The sequence below is a fragment of the Bombina bombina genome, chromosome 1 (genome assembly GCF_027579735.1).
Source record: "Bombina bombina isolate aBomBom1 chromosome 1, aBomBom1.pri, whole genome shotgun sequence".
In the NCBI taxonomy this organism is placed as follows: Eukaryota; Metazoa; Chordata; class Amphibia; order Anura; family Bombinatoridae; genus Bombina; species Bombina bombina.
In genome coordinates, this window is record NC_069499.1 from 1,109,524,815 (window position 1) to 1,109,545,043 (window position 20,229).

The 20,229-nt window shown below is 39.4% G+C and overlaps 1 protein-coding gene across 1 annotated transcript in view; it reads right to left on the bottom strand.

Moving 5' to 3' along the window:
* Positions 1 to 14,588, bottom strand: part of TBKBP1 (TBK1 binding protein 1) — a 694,444-nt gene extending 679,856 nt beyond the window's left edge. Inside the window, exon 1 of the mRNA XM_053697656.1 lies at positions 14,358 to 14,588. Coding sequence (XP_053553631.1) covers positions 14,358 to 14,588 — 231 coding nt within the window. The remainder of the gene's footprint in view (positions 1 to 14,357) is intronic.
* Between the last annotated feature and the right edge of the window lie 5,641 nt (positions 14,589 to 20,229).

The window sequence follows — 20,229 nt, forward strand, 5'->3', positions numbered from 1 at the left end:
AATGATTTCTCCTTAGAATTCTTAGGATTAGGGCATAATGAAGGAACTACAATTTCTCTACTAATGTTGTTGGAATTCACAACCTTAGGTAAAAATTCAAAAGAAGTTCGCAACACTGCCTTATCCTGATGAAAAATCAGAAAAGGAGACTCACAAGAAAGAGCAGACAATTCAGAGACTCTTCTGGCAGAAGAGATGGCCAAAAGGAACAAAACTTTCCAAGAAAGTAATTTAATGTCCAATGAATGCATAGGTTCAAACGGAGGAGCTTGAAGAGCCCCCAGAACCAAATTCAAACTCCAAGGAGGAGAAATTGACTTAATGACAGGTTTTATACGAACCAAGGCTTTGTACAAAACAATGAATATCAGGAAGATTAGCAATCTTTCTGTGAAAAAGAACAGAAAGAGCAGAGATTTGACCTTTCAAGGAACTTGCGGACAAACCTTTATCTAAACCATCCTGAAGAAACTGTAAAATTCTCGGAATTCTAAAAGAATGCCAGGAAAAATGATGAGAAAGACACCAAGAAATATAAGTCTTCCAGACTCTATAATATATCTCTCTAGATACAGATTTACGAGCCTGTAACATAGTATTAATCACAGAGTCAGAGAAACCTCTTTGACCAAGAATCAAGCGTTCAATCTCCATACCTTTAAATTTAAGGATTTGAGATCCTGATGGAAAAAAGGACCTTGCGACAGAAGGTCTGGTCTTAACGGAAGAGTCCACGGTTGGCAAGAGGCCATCCGGACAAGATCCGCATACCAAAACCTGTGAGGCCATGCTGGAGCTACCAGCAGAACAAACGAGCATTCCTTCAGAATCTTGGAGATTACTCTTGGAAGAAGAACTAGAGGCGGAAAGATATAGGCAGGATGATACTTCCAAGGAAGTGATAATGCATCCACTGCCTCCGCCTGAGGATCCCGGGATCTGGACAGATACCTGGGAAGTTTCTTGTTTAGATGAGAAGCCATCAGATCTATTTCTGGAAGTTCCCACATTTGAACAATCTGAAGAAATACCTCTGGGTGAAGAGACCATTCGCCCGGATGCAACGTTTGGCGACTGAGATAATCCGCTTCCCAATTGTCTATTCCTGGAATATGAACCGCAGAGATTGGATTCCGCCCAAACCAGAATTCGAGATACTTCTTTCATAGCCAGAGGACTGTGAGTCCCTCCTTGATGATTGATGTATGCCACAGTTGTGACATTGTCTGTCTGAAAACAAATGAACGATTCTCTCTTCAGAAGAGGCCAAGACTGAAGAGCTCTGAAAATTGCACGGAGTTCCAAAATATTGATCGGTAATCTCACCTCCTGAGATTCCCAAACCCCTTGTGCTGTCAGAGACCCCCACACAGCTCCCCAACCTGTAAGACTTGCATCTGTTGAAATTACAGTCCAGGTCGGAAGAACAAAAGAAGCCCCCTGAACTAAACGATGGTGATCTGTCCACCACGTCCGAGAGTGTTGTACAATCGGTTTTAAAGATATTAATTGAGATATCTTTGTGTAATCCCTGCACCATTGGTTCAGCATACAGAGCTGAAGAGGTCGCATGTGAAAACGAGCAAAGGGGATCGCGTCCGATGCAGCAGTCATAAGACCTAGAATTTCCATGCATAAGGCTACCGAAGGGAATGATTGTGACTGAAGGTTTCGACAAGCTGAAATCAATTTTAGACGTCTCTTGTCTGTCAAAGACAGAGTCATGGACACTGAATCTATCTGGAAACCCAAAAAGGTTACCCTTGTCTGAGGAATCAATGAACTTTTTAGTGAATTGATCCTCCAACCATGATTTTGAAGAAAAAACAAAAGTCGATTCGTATGAAATTCTGCTAAATGTGAAGACTGAGCAAGTACCAAGATATCGTCCAAATAAGGAATACCACAATACCCTGTTCTCTGATTACAGATAGAAGGGCACCGAGAACCTTTGTAAAAATTCTTGGAGCTGTTGCTAGGCCAAACGGCAGAGCCACAAACTGGTAATGCTTGTCTAGGAAAGAGAATCTCAGAAACTGATAGTGAGCTGGATGAATCGGAATATGCAGATATGCATCCTGTAAATCTATTGTAGACATATAATGCCCTTGCTGAACAAAAGGCAGGATAGTCCTTACAGTTACCATTTTGAATGTTGGTATCCTTACATAACGATTCAATATTTTTAGATCCAGAACTGGTCTGAAGGAATTCTCCTTCTTTGGTACAATGAAGAGATTTGAATAAAACCCCAGCCCCTGTTCCAGAACTGGAACTGGCATAATTAATCCAGCCAACTCTAGATCTGAAACACATTTCAGAAATGCTTGAGCTTTCGCTGGGTTTACTGGGACACGGGAAAGAAAGAATCTCTTTGCAGGAGGCCTTATCTTGAAGCCAATTCTGTACCCTTCTGAAACAATATTCTGAATCCAAGGATTGTGAACGGAATTGATCCAAATTCCTTTGAAGAAACGTAATCTGCCCCCTACCAGCTGAGCTGGAATGAGGGCCGCACCTTCATGTGGACTTAGGAGCTGGCTTTGATTTTCTAAAAGGCTTGGATTTATTCCAGACTGGAGATGGTTTCCAAACTGATACCGCTCCTGAGGATGAAGGATCAGGCTTTTGTTCCTTGTTGTGACGAAAGGAACGAAAAAGATTATTAGACCTAAATTTACCTTTAGATTTTTTATCCTGTAGTAAAAAAGTTCCTTTCCCTCCAGTAACAGTTGAGATAATAGAATCCAACTGAGAACCAAATAATTTATTACCCTGGAAAGAAAGGGAAAGCAGAGTAGACTTAGAAGACATATCAGCATTCCAAGTTTTAAGCCATAAAGCTCTTCTAGCTAAAATAGCTAGAGACATATACCTGACATCAACTCTAATGATATCAAAGATGGCATCACAAATACAATTATTAGCATGTTGAAGAAGAATAATAATGCTATGAGAATTATGATCTGTTACTTGTTGCGCTAAAGCTTCTAACCAAAAAGTTGAAGCTGCAGCAACATCCGCCAAAGATATAGCAGGTCTAAGAAGATTACCTGAACACAAGTAAGCTTTTCTTAGAAAGGATTCAATTTTCCTATCTAAAGGATCCTTAAAGGAAGTACCATCTGCCGTAGGAATGGTAGTACGCTTAGCAAGAATAGAGATAGCCCCATCAACTTTAGGGATTTTGTCCCAAAACTCTAATCTGTCAGATGGCACATGATATAATTGCTTAAAACGTTTAGAAGGAGTAAATGAATTACCCAAATTATTCCATTCCCTGGAAATTACTTCAGAAATAGCACCAGGAACAGGAAAAACTTCTGGAATAACTACAGGAGATTTAAAAACCTTATCTAAACGTTTAGATTTAGTATCAAGAGGACCAGAATCCTCAATTTCTAATGCAATTAGGACTTCTTTAAGTAAAGAACGAATACATTCCATTTTAAATAAATATGAAGATTTATCAGCATCAACCTCTGAGACAGAATCCTCTGAACCAGAAGAGCCATTATCAGAATCAGAATGATGATGTTCATTTAAAAATTCATCTGAAAAATGAGAAGTTTTAAAAGACTTTTTACGTTTACTAGAAGGAGGAATAACAGACATAGCCTTCTTAATGGATTTAGAAACAAAATCTCTTATGTTAACAGGAACACTCTTAGTATTAGATGTTGATGGAACAGCAACAGGTAATGTAACTTTACTAAAGGAAATACTATCTGTATTAACAAGTTTGTCATGACATTCAATACAAACAACAGCTGGAGGAACAGCTACCAAAAGTTTACAGCAGATACACTTAGCTTTGGTAGCTCCAGCACCAGGCAGCGATTTTCCAGAAGTATCTTCTGACTCAGCTTCAACATGGGACATCTTGCAATATGAAATAGAAAAAACAACATATAAAGCAAAATTGATCAAATTCCTTAAATGACAGTTTCAGGAATGGGAAAAAATGCCAGTGAACAAGCTTCTAGCAACCAGAAGCAATAAAAAATGAGACTTAAATAATGTGGAGACAAAAGTGACGTCCATATTTTTTTAGCGCCAAATAAGACGCCCACATTATTTGGCGCCTAAATGCTTTTGGCGCCAAAAAATGACGCCACATCCGGAACGCCGACATTTTTGGCGCAAAAGAACGTAAAAAATGACGCAACTTCCGGCGACACGTATGACGCCGGAAACAGAAAAAAAAAAAATTGCGCCAAAAAAGTCAGCGCCAAGAATGACGCAATAAAATGAAGCATTTTCAGCCCCCGCAAGCCTAACAGCCCACAGGGAAAAAGTCAAATTTTAAGGTAAGAAAAAATTGATTTATTCATATGCATTATCCGAAATATGAAACTGACTGTCTGAAATAAGGAATGTTGAACATCCTGAGTCAAGGCAAATAAATGTTTGAATACATATATTTAGAACTTTATAAAAAAGTGCCCAACCATAGCTTAGAGTGTCACAGAAAATAAGACTTACTTACCCCAGGACACTCATCTACATGTTGTAGAAAGCCAAACCAGTACTGAAACGAAAATCAGCAGAGGTAATGGTATATATATAAGAGTATATCGTCGATCTGAAAAGGGAGGTAAGAGATGAATCTCTACGACCGATAACAGAGAACCTATGAAATAGACCCCGTAGAAGGAGATCATTGAATTCAAATAGGCAATACTCTCCTCACATCCCTCTGACATTCACTGCACGCTGAGAGGAAAACCGGGCTCCAACCTGCTGCGGAGCGCATATCAACGTAGAATCTAGCACAAACTTACTTCACCACCTCCATAGGAGGCAAAGTTTGTAAAACTGATTTGTGGGTGTGGTGAGGGGTGTATTTGTAGGCATTTTGAGGTTTGGGAAACTTTGCCCCTCCTGGTAGGAATGTATATCCCATACGTCACTAGCTCATGGACTCTTGCTAATTACATGAAAGAAAGTGGTTTTCTGTTCTCTATTCTGACGAAAGGAAAGAAACTGATTAGAAGCTTTAGATTTACCCTTAGACTTTTTATCTTGGGGCAAAAAAAAACTCCTCCCCCCCTCCCAAGTAATAGTGGAAATAATAGAATCAAACTGAGAACCAAACAAATTATTACCCTGGAATGATAGAGATAGTAACCTAGATTTAGATACCATGTCAGCATTCCATGATTTGAGCCATAAAGCTAATGTAGCTAAAATAGCCAAAGACATAGATTTAACATCAATCTTGATGAATAGCATCACAGATGAAATGATTAGCATGTTGAAGCAAACGAACAATGCTAGGCAAATCAGAATCTATTTCCCTATGTGCTAAGCTATCCAACCAAAAAGCTGATGCAGCCACAACATCAGCCATAGAAATGGCAGGTCTGAGAATATAGCCAGAATGTAAATAAGCTTTCCTTAGATAAGATTCAATGTTCCTAGCTAAAGGATCCTTAAAAGAGGTACCATCTTCCATAGGAATAGTAGAACGCTTAGCAAGAGTAGAAATAGCCCCATCAACCTTAGGGACTTTTTCCCAAAACTCTAACTTAGCTACTGGCAAAGGATACAACTTTTTAAACCTTGAAGAAGGAACAAAAGAAGTACCAAGCTTAGACCATTCCTTAGCAATCACATCAGAAATAGCATCAAGAACAGAAAAAACCTCAGGAGTAATCAAAGGAGGTTTATAGACCGAATTTAAACGTTTACTGGATTTATTATCAAGAGGTCCAGACTCCTCAATATCCAAAGTTATCAACACTTATTTTAACAAAGAACGAATATACTCGATCTTAAAAAGATAAGATGATTTGTCAGTGTCAATGTCTGAAGTAGGATCTTCCGAATCAGAGAGATCCTCATCAGAGGTGGATATATCAGTATGTTGCCGGTCATTACAAATTTAATCAGTATTATGAGAAGTTTTAAAAGACCTTTTACATTTATTTGAAGGTGGTATAGCAGCCATAGCCTTCTGTATCGCATCAGCAATATCATTTTTCATATCAACAGGGAGGGATATTGTGTACTTTAGATGTTGAAGGAACAACAGATACTGTACTAGCACTAAAAGAAACCTTTTCTGCATGCAAAAGCTTATCATGACAACTGTTACATACTACAGCTGGAGATATAATCTCAACTATCTTACAACAAATACACTTAGCTTTGGTAGAACTGTGTTCAGGCAGCATGGTTCCTACAGCAGCTTCTGAGACAGGATCAGATTGAGACATCTTGTAAAATGTAAAAGAAAAAGTAACATTTGAACAGAAATATCTTATTTCCACATATAGCAGTTTCAGGAATGGGGAAAATTGACAAAAAAAAGCAAATAGCATAGCCCTCTGAGCATAAAGAACGCAAGGAGCATATAGGAAGTGGGGTAAAATAAAACAAACATTTTTGGCGCCAAGTATGACGCACAATGCAAAAGGAAGCTGAAAAAAATTTTGCCGCCAATAAACATCCGGAAATGACGCGACTTGCGTTATAACAAACGCAAATTCGCGTCAAACAACCTGGCGTCAACTAAGATTCAGGAAATGACGAACTTGCGTCACTAAAGATGCACATTCACGCCAAAAAATTATCGCGCCAAAAATGGAGCAATAAAAAACAGCATTTTGCGCCCTCTCAAGACTAATTTGCCCGCAAGTTTTCAAAGAAAAAACAAGTCAAATTGGAAAAAAAGACTATACCCCAGGTAAGACAAACTTCCTAAAACATGATTCCCATAACGAAACTGACGGACTGCAAATGGAAATACACATAGACCTGACTCATGGCAAATATAAGTACAATACATATATTTAAAACTTTATATTAATACATAAAGTGCCAAACCATAGCTGAGAGTGTCTTAAATAATGATACATACTTACCGAAAGACACCCACATATAGCAGATAGCCAAACCAGTACTGAAAACTATCAGTAGAGGTAATGGTATATAGTAGTATATCGTCAATCTGAAAAGGGAGGTAGGCGATTAATCCCTACGACCGATAACAGAGAACCCTTGAAAAGATTTCCTGCGAGGGAAACCAAAAAAATCAATAGGCGATACTCTCTTCACATTCCTCTGACACTGTACTCAGAGGAATTGGGCTTCAGAATGCTTAAAAGTGCTTATCATAGAAGAAATCATTAAAATCAAGCACAAACTTACTTCACCACCTCCATAGGAGGCAAAGTTTGTAAAACTGAATTGTGGGTGTGGTGAGGGGTGTATTTATAGCCATTTTAAGGTTTGGGAAACTTTGCCCCTTCTGGTAGGATTGTATATCCCATACATCACTAGCTCATGGACTCTGGCCAATTACATGAAAGAAAGATGTGCGATTAACTTTTAAAAATGTATGTCTGCCTTTAATAAGATATGACTGCAAATTAAGTTAAACCACAGATAAGCAATAGTGGTAATGGTAATACACTGGGGCTGTATTGAATAATGCTGTATTATTAAAAGTACACTGGTTCTGTAATGTATATAAATATGTAACAATTGGTAATAAGGTTTTGATAGTTTTTTTATAAGGTTTCATTACCGGAAGTGACGTTGGGGCCTTCTGTGTGGTTGTTGTGATTTGTTGCTATGACAATAGTTATAATGATAGTCCAGGTGATCCTGATGAGTAGAAAGGTTTAAAACCAATGCAGTTCACTTAGTTAGCCATGTGTGTATCAATTGGCAATGTTATTTAATGGTATTTTATGAAAAATAAACTTTTAGGACTGGAAGTGCTCTGATGTCACTTCCGGTTGACGCAAGGCTTGGGGCTTAGGGGGGAGTAAAAAAGGACCGAAGAGCAATGGCTGAATAAAAAAAAGTAAGTCTAATTTTAATATACAGGTGGCCCTCGGTTTACGCTGGTTCAATTTGCGCCGTTTCAGAATAACAGCCTTTTCTTTCAGTCATGTGACTGCTATTGAAAAGCATTGAGAAAGCAGTGCATTGATTAAAATAGCGAGTAGGTGGAGCTGTCCACTTGTGTTGCCGCAAAGATACACACAAGCAGGCTAAAATGAATCAGTGTAGCTAGCTAGACATGAGCTATCGAGCAGTTTTTATAGGAACAAGATCTTCCTGTCTATAAATCAGTCCAGATTGGAATGCATAAAAGGAACTGTTTGCAGAAAAATTCAAGTAAAGTCTGTGTTGTGTGATTATTTCATAAGATTTATAATGCAGTTTAGCAAATGTTTTTGTTAATTTAACTTAGTTTAATTATATATTCTGTGTTGTGTGATTATTTGATACTGTTTATAATGCTTTTTAGCATTTAAAGTCTTCATTTCAAAGCTTTAAAAATAATATATTAGGTGTTACTTGTGAAAATTTTGAGAGGGGCCTGGAATCTAACTCCCTCACTTCCCATCGACTTACATTATAAACTGGGTTTCAATTTACAATGGTTTCGATTTACAACCATTCCTTCTGGAACCTAACCCCGGCGTAAACGGAGGGCTACCTGTACAGTATTTAAATTTTATAAAGAAAAATTGATGCGAAAGACGTTTGTTTACAATTATTAACACATGCAACCATTTCAAATGTGTTAAATTTACTGACCCTTTAAGCAACTTTCTAATTTACTCTTATTATCAATTTTTCTTAATTCTCTTGGTATCTTTATTTTTAAAAGCAGGAATGTAAGCTTAGGAGCCGGACCTTTTTTTTTTTAGTTCAGAATCTGGTTAGCACTTGCTAAATGTAGCTACCAATCAGCAAGCGCTACCCAAGTTCTGAACCAAAAATTAGCCGGCTCATAAACTTACATTCCTGCTTTTTTAAATAAACTTACATTCCTGCTTTTTTTTTTCCTGCTTTTTTAAATAAAGATTCCAAAAGAACGCAGAAAAAAATGACAATAGGAGTAAATTAGAAAGTTGTTTTAAATTACAAGCTCTAGTTGAATCATGAAAGAAAACCATTTGGGTTTCATATCCCTTTAACCCCTTAATGACCGAGGACGTGCCAGTCACGTCCTACATGGGGTGTCAGTTTGCGACTAAGGACGTGCCTGGCACGTCTTCTGGGGTTTCAAGCAGTGGAAGCGATCGCTGCTTTCAAGGTATTGCAGTGATGCCTCGATATTGAGGCATCACTACAACACCTTTTTTACAAACCAATGCAGAGAGTCTGCATCTGCCAGCGATGGTGCCGATTGTTGGTGGGTGGGAGCCTTTGCAAGGAGGCGGTGGGTGGCCCATCGCTGGGGGAAATCTGTCACAGGGGGCGGGATCGTGCTCAGGGGCACCGGGAGCGCGCACGGATGCGGGCCCACGCATGGGGCGGGAGCGTGCACTTGGGCGGGAGCGAGTGGGACCGCTACACTATGGAAAATAAAAAGTTTAATTGATGGAGGGAGGGGGACGGATAAATATTATCCAAGGGATCTGGGAGGGGGTAGGTTATGGAGGGGGGCAGCTACATTACAGAAAAATGTGGATTTTTTTATTTATTTTTTAAACGAATTATATGGCAAACTGGGTACTGGCAGACAGCTGAATATATATATATATATATATATATATATATATATATATATATATATATATATATATATATATATATATATATATATATATATATATATAAATATATATAAATAAGAGTGCAGTTCCCTTCCGTGTTTTGTATATGTCTAGGGTGGTTACATATTCCTGTGCACCCTTCCCTTGTTTTCAGTTTGTTTGGATTTGAAAGCTTGCATTGTGTTGCTGTTTTAGGGTCTCAGGTATTGGAGAGGACCTTGACGTGGTACCTGAGCTTGTCCCATTTGGCCAGATGCGGTGACTAACCTTTCCATTTTTGCTTTTAAATCTTAGCTGAGAGCTTGTAAGTGAGTTCTGGGTTTTCTCTGTGTGTTGTATTAATTTGTTTTGTAATTTTCCCTATGGTTCTTCCACCCAGACCTGTCTGGGGTTAACTGCTTGTGGCTCTGGGGACAGCACAGCTTCCTGTGAGTGCCAGTGGCACCCAGGGCTGAGCATGTTGCAGGGTCATGGGATGTGTACCCGGTCCGGTATGAGAGTGCAGTTCCCTTCCGTGTTTTGTATATGTCTAGGGTGGTTACATATTCCTGTGCACCCTTCCCTTGTTTTCAGTTTGTTTGGATTTGAAAGCTAGCATTGTGTGGCTGTTTTAGGGTCTCAGGTATTGGAGAGGACCTTGACGTGGTACCTGAGCTTGTCCCATTTGGCCAGATGCGGTGACTAACCTTTCCATTTTTGCTTTTAAATCTTAGCTGAGAGCTTGTAAGTGAGTTCTGGGTTTTCTCTGTGAGTTGTATTAATTTGTTTTGTAATTTTCCCTATGGTTCTTGCACCCAGACCTGTCTGGGGTTAACTGCTTGTGGCTCTGGGGACAGCACAGCTTCCTGTGAGTGCCAGTGGCACCCAGGGCTGAGCATGTTGCAGGGTCATGGGATGTGTACCCGGTCCGGTATGAGAGTGCAGTTCCCTTCCGTGTTTTGTATATGTCTAGGGTGGTTACATATTCCTGTGCACCCTTCCCTTGTTTTCAGTTTGTTTGGATTTGAAAGCTTGCATTGTGTGGCTGTTTTAGGGTCTCAGGTATTGGAGAGGACCTTGACGTGGTACCTGAGCTTGTCCCATTTTGCCAGATGCGGTGACTAACCTTTCCAGTTTTGCTTTTAAATCTTAGCTGAGAGCTTGTAAGTGAGTTCTGGGTTTTCTCTGTGAGAGATATATATATATATATATATATATATATATATATATTTTTTTTTTTTTTATTTTTTTTTTATTAATTTTTTTGGCAGACTTTCGGCCAGTACTTAAAGGGACACTGAACCCAAATTATTTATTTTGTGATTCAGATAGATAGAGCATGAAATTGTAGGGATGCACCGAAATTTTGGCCGCAGAAAGTTTCGGCCGAAAATGGCATTTTTGGTTATTTCGTTTTTTTTGCCTTTTATTTTCGGTAAAATTATTGTGTAGCATATTTCAAATTTGATGCCAGCTTAGAGCGGCTGTTTGAGTTTATTACTTGACTTACTGTTTTGCAAATAATAATAATAGTTTTCAAGGACTATACTTTATATTTATAATTGGTAAAAAAAAAAAAAAATGGTTAAATCTGATTCTGTTACACAGAACTAAATAAAGAATAATACTAGCGATAGACCAAAATTTGGGCCGCCAAAAATGTACAATTCCAATTTCGACCCAAAGAGGACCAAAATGGCTAAAAATGTACAGCCCTCCCCTGTTCTATTGAGTTACATGTCTATCCTTAGCATAACGTGAGCAGCACAGCACTGGCATGGTACACAGCGCACACACATAAGAACCATGTCATGATGATATTTGAAACCAGCAGTGCCCTTTTTTTTTTTAGAAGGAAACCAAAGTTCTGAATACAGTTTTCAAAGGAGGATAAGCAACATGTTTATAAACACTTGATATTATCAGACACAGCCCTAAGCACACACAGTGAATATGTATAAGCCTTATATACAGTGCTCATATATCAGCCTCTTGTGCGTAGACATTCTATTCGCCTGAGGCAAATATGAGTGCACACTATATATGCATAAGCCCCAAGCTCGCACACAGTTGGTACAAATTAGCACCCACCAGACAGCGTATACAAAAAAGCACAGTAACTTTCTATAAGCACCTTGCACGTAAGGTCGTAGCTAAGTCCGGTGGTCCTGGTGATAGGTGGCAGACTCCATTTGGGGCTCCGGACATATAATCTAACGGGTCAGTGTGAGACCCAAACCAGGAACTAGGCGGAGTTTCGATGAGAGACGATCAGGTGCAGCCACGCCTATCGCACGGATAACTACACCCAAAAACAAAAAAAATGTCCACCTCGTATTGTTGTCTGACTATAACCACGCTCTCCCTTGTAGAGCTCCACCAGTTTCACTGCAGATCACGCCCTACGGTACAAGTGACCATGCCCAATTGTTGGAGCTTTCCTGCCTACGAGCTCTCTCAACTACACAATTTCGGTTTCGTTTCGGATTTCAGGTATCGGTTTCGGTCCAGAATTTTCATTTCAGTGCATCCCTATGAAATTGTAAGCAACTTTATAATTTACGCCTATTATCAAACTTTCTTCATTCTCTTGGTATCTTTATTTTAAATGCAAAAATATAAAAGTTTAGATGCTGGACCATTTTTGATTAACAACCTGGGTTGTTCTTGATGATTAGTGGATAAATTCATCCACCAATAAAAAAGTGCTGTCCATAGTCTGAACCAAAAAAAAAAAAAAAAAGCTTTGATGCCTTCTTTTTCGAAGAAAGATAGCAAGAGAATGAAGAAAAATTGATAATAGGAGTAAATTCTATTTGAAATACGAAAGAAAAAAATTTGGGTTCAGTGTCCCTTTAAAGATGGCAGGGACAATTGTGGGCTGGGAGAGGGAAGAGAGCTGTTTGAGAGGGATCAGGGGGTGGGATGTGTCAGATGGGAGGCTGATCTCTACACTAAAGATAAAATTAACCCTACAAGCTCCCTAATTAACCCCTTCATTGCTGGGCATAATAAAAGTGTGGTGGGCAGCGGCATTTAGCAGCCTTCTAATTACCAAAAAGCAATGCCAAAGCCATATAAGTCTGCTGTTTCTGAACAAAGGGGATCCCAGAGAAGTATTTACAACCATTTGTGCCATAATTGCACTAACTGTTTGTAAATAATTTCAATGAGAAACCTAAAATTATGAAGAAGTTAACTATTTATTTTATTATCGCATTTGGCGGTGAAATGGTGGCATGAAATATACCAAAATGGGCCTAGATCAATACTTTGGGTTGTCTACTACACTAAAGCTAAAATTAACCCCTTCACTGCTGGGCATAATACACATATGGTGCACAGCTGCATTTAGCAGCCTTCTAATTACCAAAAAGCAATGCCAAAGCCATATATGTCTGCTATCTCTGAACAAAGGGGATCCCAGAGAAGCATTTACAATCATTTGTGCCATAATTGCACAAGCTGTTTGTAAATAATTTCAGTGAGAAACCTAAAGTGTGTGAAAAAGTTTGTGAAAAAATGAACAATTTTTTTTTTATTTGATCGCATTTGGCATTGAAATGGTGGCATGAAATATACCAAAAATAGATCAATACTTTGGGTTGTCTATCCTGACAGATATCAGTGTTCCAATGTAACTATCACTAATTTTGAAAAAAGATTTTTGGAAATAGCAAAGTGCTACTTGTACTTATTGCCCTATAAATTGCAAAAAAGCAAAGAACATGTAAACATTGGGTTTTTCTAAAATCAGGACAAAATTTAGAAACTATTTAGCATTGGTGTGTTTTGGTGGTTGTAGATGCATAAGAAATTTTGGGGGGTACAAATTTAAAAAAAAGTGTGTTTTTTCCATTTTTTCATCATATTTTATAAAAAATGTTATAGTAAATTATAAGATAAAATTAAAATAATGGTATCTTTAGAAAGTCTATTTAATGGCGAGAAAAACGGTATATAATATGTGTGGGTACAGTAAATAAGTAAGAGGAAAATTACAGCTAAACACAAACACTGCAGAAATGTAAAAATAGCCTTGGTCCCAAACGGTCAACAGATGGAAGAGTGATCTGGTCACTAAGGGGTTAATAAATATCAGAATCATTACAACACAAACTTTTTTAAAGAATTTTGCAGTTACTTTGAATATATTTAAACTAATATAAATGTTGCAGAAGATTTCCTTACAGTAATACAAAACTATTTTAGGTTTTCTTGAGAAGCACCATAAACAGGAATTTTAATGTCATCAAATTATACCATAATTTTGAAAACAAAAATAATGTGTCTTGAAGCACAGTCTAGTTTACTTTGTCATTTTAGGCTTACCAACTTAAACCATATTTCTTCAGTATTATATTCATATAGATAAAGCTTTTCATTTAATTTCCACATACTTCTTGATGACAGACATACTGCATTGTGTGATACTGGAAGTCAAGAGGTTAATTGCCCTTATGTATGAAACTGAATGGGAACAATTTGTTAACTCGTGTTTATTGACAGATATTAACAAACTATGAGTGTGTGTGTGTGTGTGTGTGTGTGTGTGTGTGTGTGTGTGTGTGTGTAAAAAACTACACACAGAAAAATTCACTTCTCAAAAACCTTTTCAGTTACATTGTAACTCTGCAGTGGATGCGCTATCTAAAAACACATTTATACATGCTCACATTTATACAATATATGGCTTGTGTTTGCCCCCACTGCACTTTGAGCCTCCTTCAAATTAGAACATTCAACCTGTGTATATACACGTAAATAAAACATATGTTTAAACAGTACAATTATAATAATGTAATAGAATGCATATATCATGTGCATATAAGTCCACTGGGGTATCTGCCTCACCTTTCCTTCATACACTTTGAGCCGCCTCCGCAGGGTCACATTCTCCCTTTCCAGGGTACTCAGCCTCTCCTTGATGTCACTGTAAGCGGTGATCAGAGCAAAATGCGAGGCCGAGCACATGTCCCCGGACTGCTCGGTGTTGGGACTGTCCACCCAGTCCTCTTCTTCGTCGTCCTGCTCCAGGGTTTCCTGTGCGATGATGCTGATATCATCGTTAAACACTGAGTCCATGGCCAGGCGCAGCGGGAGGAACCAGCTGGCCTGAGCCTCCTCACGCTCAGGCAGCGTCCCGGACGCTTCCCACACACAGGGGCCGTCCACCGTAGCGAGAAGCTGGCGGGGGCGAGAGTCGCCCGCCCGCGGGTGTCCGATGGATAACAGCTCGCCTCACTTCTCTCCTACCTAGTAGGGGCCTGGCTGTTCATTCCTACAGATCCCTAGGTTACTACCCCTACCCCGGGGGTCACCAAATCCCCGCCCCCGCGGGGACTCAGGGCAGGGGTCACCGCTAACCACTAGAACCTCAGGGCAGGGGGGTCACTGATCACTCCCTAGCGAAGCCTTGTGAGAAAATATCACTGGTCACTCCCCAGCGGAGCCTCAGGGCAAAGGTTCATAGGGCCAAATGAATAAGAGAAAGTTGCTGTAATTCAATAGAGAGGGTGCTGTTCTTTCGATGCCATCCTTTGGTCCAATCATTTGCTGCTCTGCTCCACGGTCTGTCTGGCTTCCAGTCAGATGCAGTAGGAATAGATGCTCAAATCCAGTATTTTTGTCTGTGTTGTGATCACCAGCCTCTTGCTTGCTTCTGTTGTATCTGTTCTTTGCCTGGTATATTTCTTGTTATGGTTTGTTTTTGCTGGTATTGTCCTGCTGTCTCACCATGCTCCCTCCTCCTCCCAGAGCTCTCCTCTCCTCCATTCAGGCTGCGTACCCCGTGACACAATGACATCAGTTCCTCTGAATCACCGGGGTCCTGGATCGCAGCATGCAGCCAGCTCCGGGGTGCTAAGAGCAGATACATTAATCATACCGCTTTGTTTATATCAGTTGATATTCCCACACCGCATCATGTAGAAAATATTGTCAGCAAAATTATGCTCACGTGCCCTATTAAATGTTCATTTTCCATGCATCGAATTTTTACAACTACACGGGGAATTACATAAATGTACAGACAATCAGACATTCTCTGCACCCCACCACTCCTCTCGATATCACTATTTATATATACATCCCATCCCACCCTGTATAACACATACGTAGCAGGTGAAAGGAGGAGGCAGAGCTGCAAGCAGCATTATCTTTAGAGGTGTTTTTTAACCACTGATCCTTTTAACTGATCGTACGTTTTGCTGAATATGTTTGCTTGCATAATTTATTTTCTTGGATTGATTTAAATTAGATGAAGAACCTTAAATACACAGTGTTACTTTCTATAAACTTTAATTTGTGCTTTCTCACTTGTCCTCTAGCACATCAGCCACTGCATTGTTTCCAAGTGACATCTCCAGCCAGATGACTTTGCACACCTGTACATTCTCTTTGCATGAGACACACTGCTATACCACACCATTAGTTTGCTTGACAAGAAAGCATTTTTATTATTATTACCTTTATTTGTATAGCGCTGCCAAATTCCATAGCACTCATTATGTAAGTAGGGTTATATTATAATAATGGCAAACATTGGAGGACCCTGCTATGAAGAGCTTACCTTCTAGAGGATGAGGGTGGAGAGACATGGTTTGGGGTAGCTTTCCACATGGATTGTAGTTGCAGAATTTTAAAGTTTAGTTTGGTTAGGATGAAGATAAACAAATTAGATTGTAAGCTTCTCTAAATTGGTGTTCTCAAAGAGTGACACATCAGGAACATAAGCATAAAGCTGCCTAAATTGATGGGATTGAAAGCAAAGTATAAAAGGATCTTGAATTTAATATATGCTAACACTCCAGGACGAGTCTTTGGATCAGACAAGAACACGGCTACTTGAGTTGCCAGGCAATGGTGTGTCATGCAGCTTTACCTGAACGCCATATTATTATATCTGTCAGGTGACATGGATAGAAATGAGGTCATGTAAATTTCCCTGACATAAATATCCACAGTCAAGGATTACACCAGGTTCTTTGATGAAATTTAGTTTTTTGATCTCACACACACCCAATTGATCAATAGGAGAGAATTATGCAAACAGCAAATTCTAAAGCTGAGCTGTCCAGCATTTAGTTTTAACCCCTTAGTGACCAGAACACTTTTCCATTTGTTGACCTTTGGGACCAGGGCTATTTTTACATTTCTAGGGTGTTTGTGTTTAGCTGTAATTTTCCTCTTACTCATTTACTGTACCCACACATATATTATATACTGTTTTTCTCACCACTAAATGGACTTTCTAAAGATATCGTTATTTTCATCATATATTATAATTTACTATAAATTATTTTTATAAAATATGACACAATTGAAAAACGCACACCTTTTCTAACTTTGACCCTAAAATCTGTTACACATCTACAACCACCATAAAACACCCATGCTAAATAGTTTCTAAATTTTGTCCTGAGTTTAGAAATACCCAATGTTTACACGTTCTTTGCTTTTTTTTTGCAAGTTATAGGGCAATAAGTATAAGTAGTACACTGCTATTTCCATTTTTTTTCTTCAAAATTAGCAATAGTTACAATGGAACACCGATACCTGTCAGGAATCCCTAAACCATTGACATGTATATATTTCTTTTTAGTAGACAACCCAAAGTATTGATCTATGCCCATTTTGGTATATTTTATGCCACCATTTCACTGCCAAATGCAATCAAATAAAAATAAATGTTAATTTTTTCACAAACTTTAGGTTTTGCACTGAAATTATTTACAAACAGCTTGTGCAATTATGGCACAAATGGTTGTAAATGCTTCTCTGGGATCCCCTTTGTTCAGAAATAGCAGACCTATATGGCTTTAGCATTGCTCTTTGGTAATTAGAAGGCTGCTAAATGCCGCTGTGCACCACACGTGTATTATGCCCAGCAATGAAGAGCGATTAATTAGGGAGCTTGTGGGGTTAATTTTAGCTTTAGTGTAGTAGACAACCCAAAGTATTGATCTGGGCCCATTTTGGTATATTTCATGCCACCATTTCACTGTCAAATGCAAACAAATATGAAAAAAAATCGTTCACTTTTTTACAATTTTAAATTTTCTCACTGAAATTATTTACAAACAGTGCAATCATGGCACAAATGGTTGTAAATGCTTCTCTGGGATCCCCTTTGTTCAGAAATAGTAGATATAGATGGCTTTGCATTGCTTTTTGGTAATTAGGCCGCAAAACGCTGCTGCGCAGGACACTTGTATTATGCTCAGCAGTGAAGGGGTTAATAAGAGAGCTTGTAGGGTTAATTTTAGCTTTAGTGTAGAGATCAGCCTCCCACCTGACACATCCAACCCACTGATCCCTCCCAAACAGCTCTCTTCCCTCCGCCAGCCCAAAATTGTCCCCGCCATCTTAAAGGGACACTGAACCCAAATTTTTTCTTTCATGATTCAGATACAGCATGCAATTCCTTTTTTTTTTTTAATCTTTTATTTTGAAACCAGCAGTGCAGAACAAAAAAAAAAATAAAAAAAAAATTTATGCTTACCTGATAAATTTTTTTCTCTTATGGTGTATCCAGTCCACGGGTTCATCCATTACTTGTGGGATATTCTCCTTCCCAACAGGAAGCTGCAAGAGGACACCCACAGCAGAGCTGTCTATATAGCTCCTCCCCTAACTGCCCCCCCCCCCAGTCATTCGACCGAAGACAAGCAAGAAAAAAAGGAGAAACTATAGGGTGCAGTGGTGACTGTAGTTTAAAAAGACAGGGCGGGCCGTGGACTGGATACACCACAAGAGAAATAAATTTATCAGGTAAGCATAAATTGTTTTCTCTTGTAAAGGTATATCCAGTCCACAGGTTCATCCATTACTTGTGGGATACCAAAACCAAAGCTTTAGGACACGGATGAAGGGAGGGACAAGGCAGGAACTTAAACAGAAGACACCACTGCCTGTAAGACCTTTCTCCCAAAAACAGCCTCCGAAGAAGCAAAAGTATCAAATTTAAAGAATTTAGAAGAGGTATGAAGCGAAAGACCAAGTCGCCGCCTTACAAATCTGTTCAACAAGAGCCTCATGTTTAAAAGCCCATGTGGAAGCTACTGCTCTAGTAGAATGAGCTGTAATTCTTTCAGGAGGCTGCTAGCCAGCAGTCTCATAAGCTAAGCGTATTATACTTCTTAGACAAAAAGAAAGAAGTTGCCGAAGCCTTTTGGCCTCTCCTCTGTCCAGAGTAGACAACAAACAAAGCAGATGTTTGACGAAAACCCTTCGTAGCTTGTAAATAAAACTTTAAAGCACGAACCACATCAAGATTGTGTAATAGACGTTCCTTCTTTGAAGAAGGATTAGGACATAGAGAAAGACCAACAATCTCCTGATTGATATTCTTATTAGATACCACCATAGGAAGAAACCCAGGTTTGGTACGTAACACTACCTTATCAGCATGGAAAATGAGATAAGGGGAATCAAATTGTAAAGCAGATAACTCCGAAACTCTTCGAGCCGAGGAGATAGCTACTAAAAACAGAACTTTCCAAGATAAAAGCTTAATATCTATGGAATGCAAAGGTTCAAACGGAACCCCTTGAAGAACTTTAAGAACTAAATTTAAACTCCATGGCGGAGCAACAGGTTTAAACACAGGCTTGATCCTAACTAAAGCCTGACAAAACGCCTGAACGTCTGGAACCTCAGCCAGACTTTTGTGCAAAAGGACAGAGTAGAAATCTGTCCCTTTAAGGAACTAGCTGACAAACCCTCCAATCCTTCTTTGAGAAAAGATAATATCCTAGGAATCCTGACCTTACTCCATGAGTAACCCTTGGATTCACACCAATGAGGATATTTACACCATATCTTATGATAGATTTTCCTGGTGACAGGCTTTCGAGCCTGAATTAAGGTATCAATGACCGATTCAGAAAAACCACGCTTTGATAGAATCAAGCATACAATCTCCAAGCAGTCAGACATAGAGAAATTAGATTTGGATGTTTGAAGGGACCTTGCAGTAGAAGGTCCTGCCTTAGCGGCAGAGTCCATGGTGGAAAGGATGACATGTCCACCAGATCTGCATATCAAGTCCTGCGTGGCCACGCAGGGGCTATCGAGATCACCGAAGCTCTCTCCTGCTGTGGTCTGAGATGTAGGCGGGCAAACGGAACTATGTCCATTGCCGCTACCATTAATCCAATTACCTCCATACACTGAGCCACTGACAGACGAGAAATGGAATAAAGAGCACGGCAGGAAGTTAGAAGTTTTGACAACCTGACCTCTGTCAGATAAATCTTCATGTCTACTGAATCTATCAGAGTTCCTAGGAAGGAAACTCTTGTGAGAGAGAACTCTTTCCTTCATTCACCTTCCACCCGTGAGACCTTAGGAATGCCAGAACAATGTCCGTATGGGACCTGGCGATTTGAAAAGTTGACGCCTGTATCAGGATGTCTAGGTAAGGGGCTACTGCTATACCCCGCAGTCTTAGAACCGCCAGAAGGGACCCTAGAACCTTCGTAAAGATTATTGGTGCAGAGGCTAACCCGAAGGGAAGCGCCACAAACTGGTAATGCCTGTCTAGGAAGGCGAACCTGAGAAACTGATGATGATCCCTGTGTATCGGAATATGTAGATAAGCATCCTTTAAATCCATGGTAGTCATATTGACCCTCCTGGATCATAGGTAGGATGGTTCGAATAGTCTCCATCTTGAAGGATGGGACCATGAGAAATTTGTTTAGGATCTTGAGATCCAAGATTG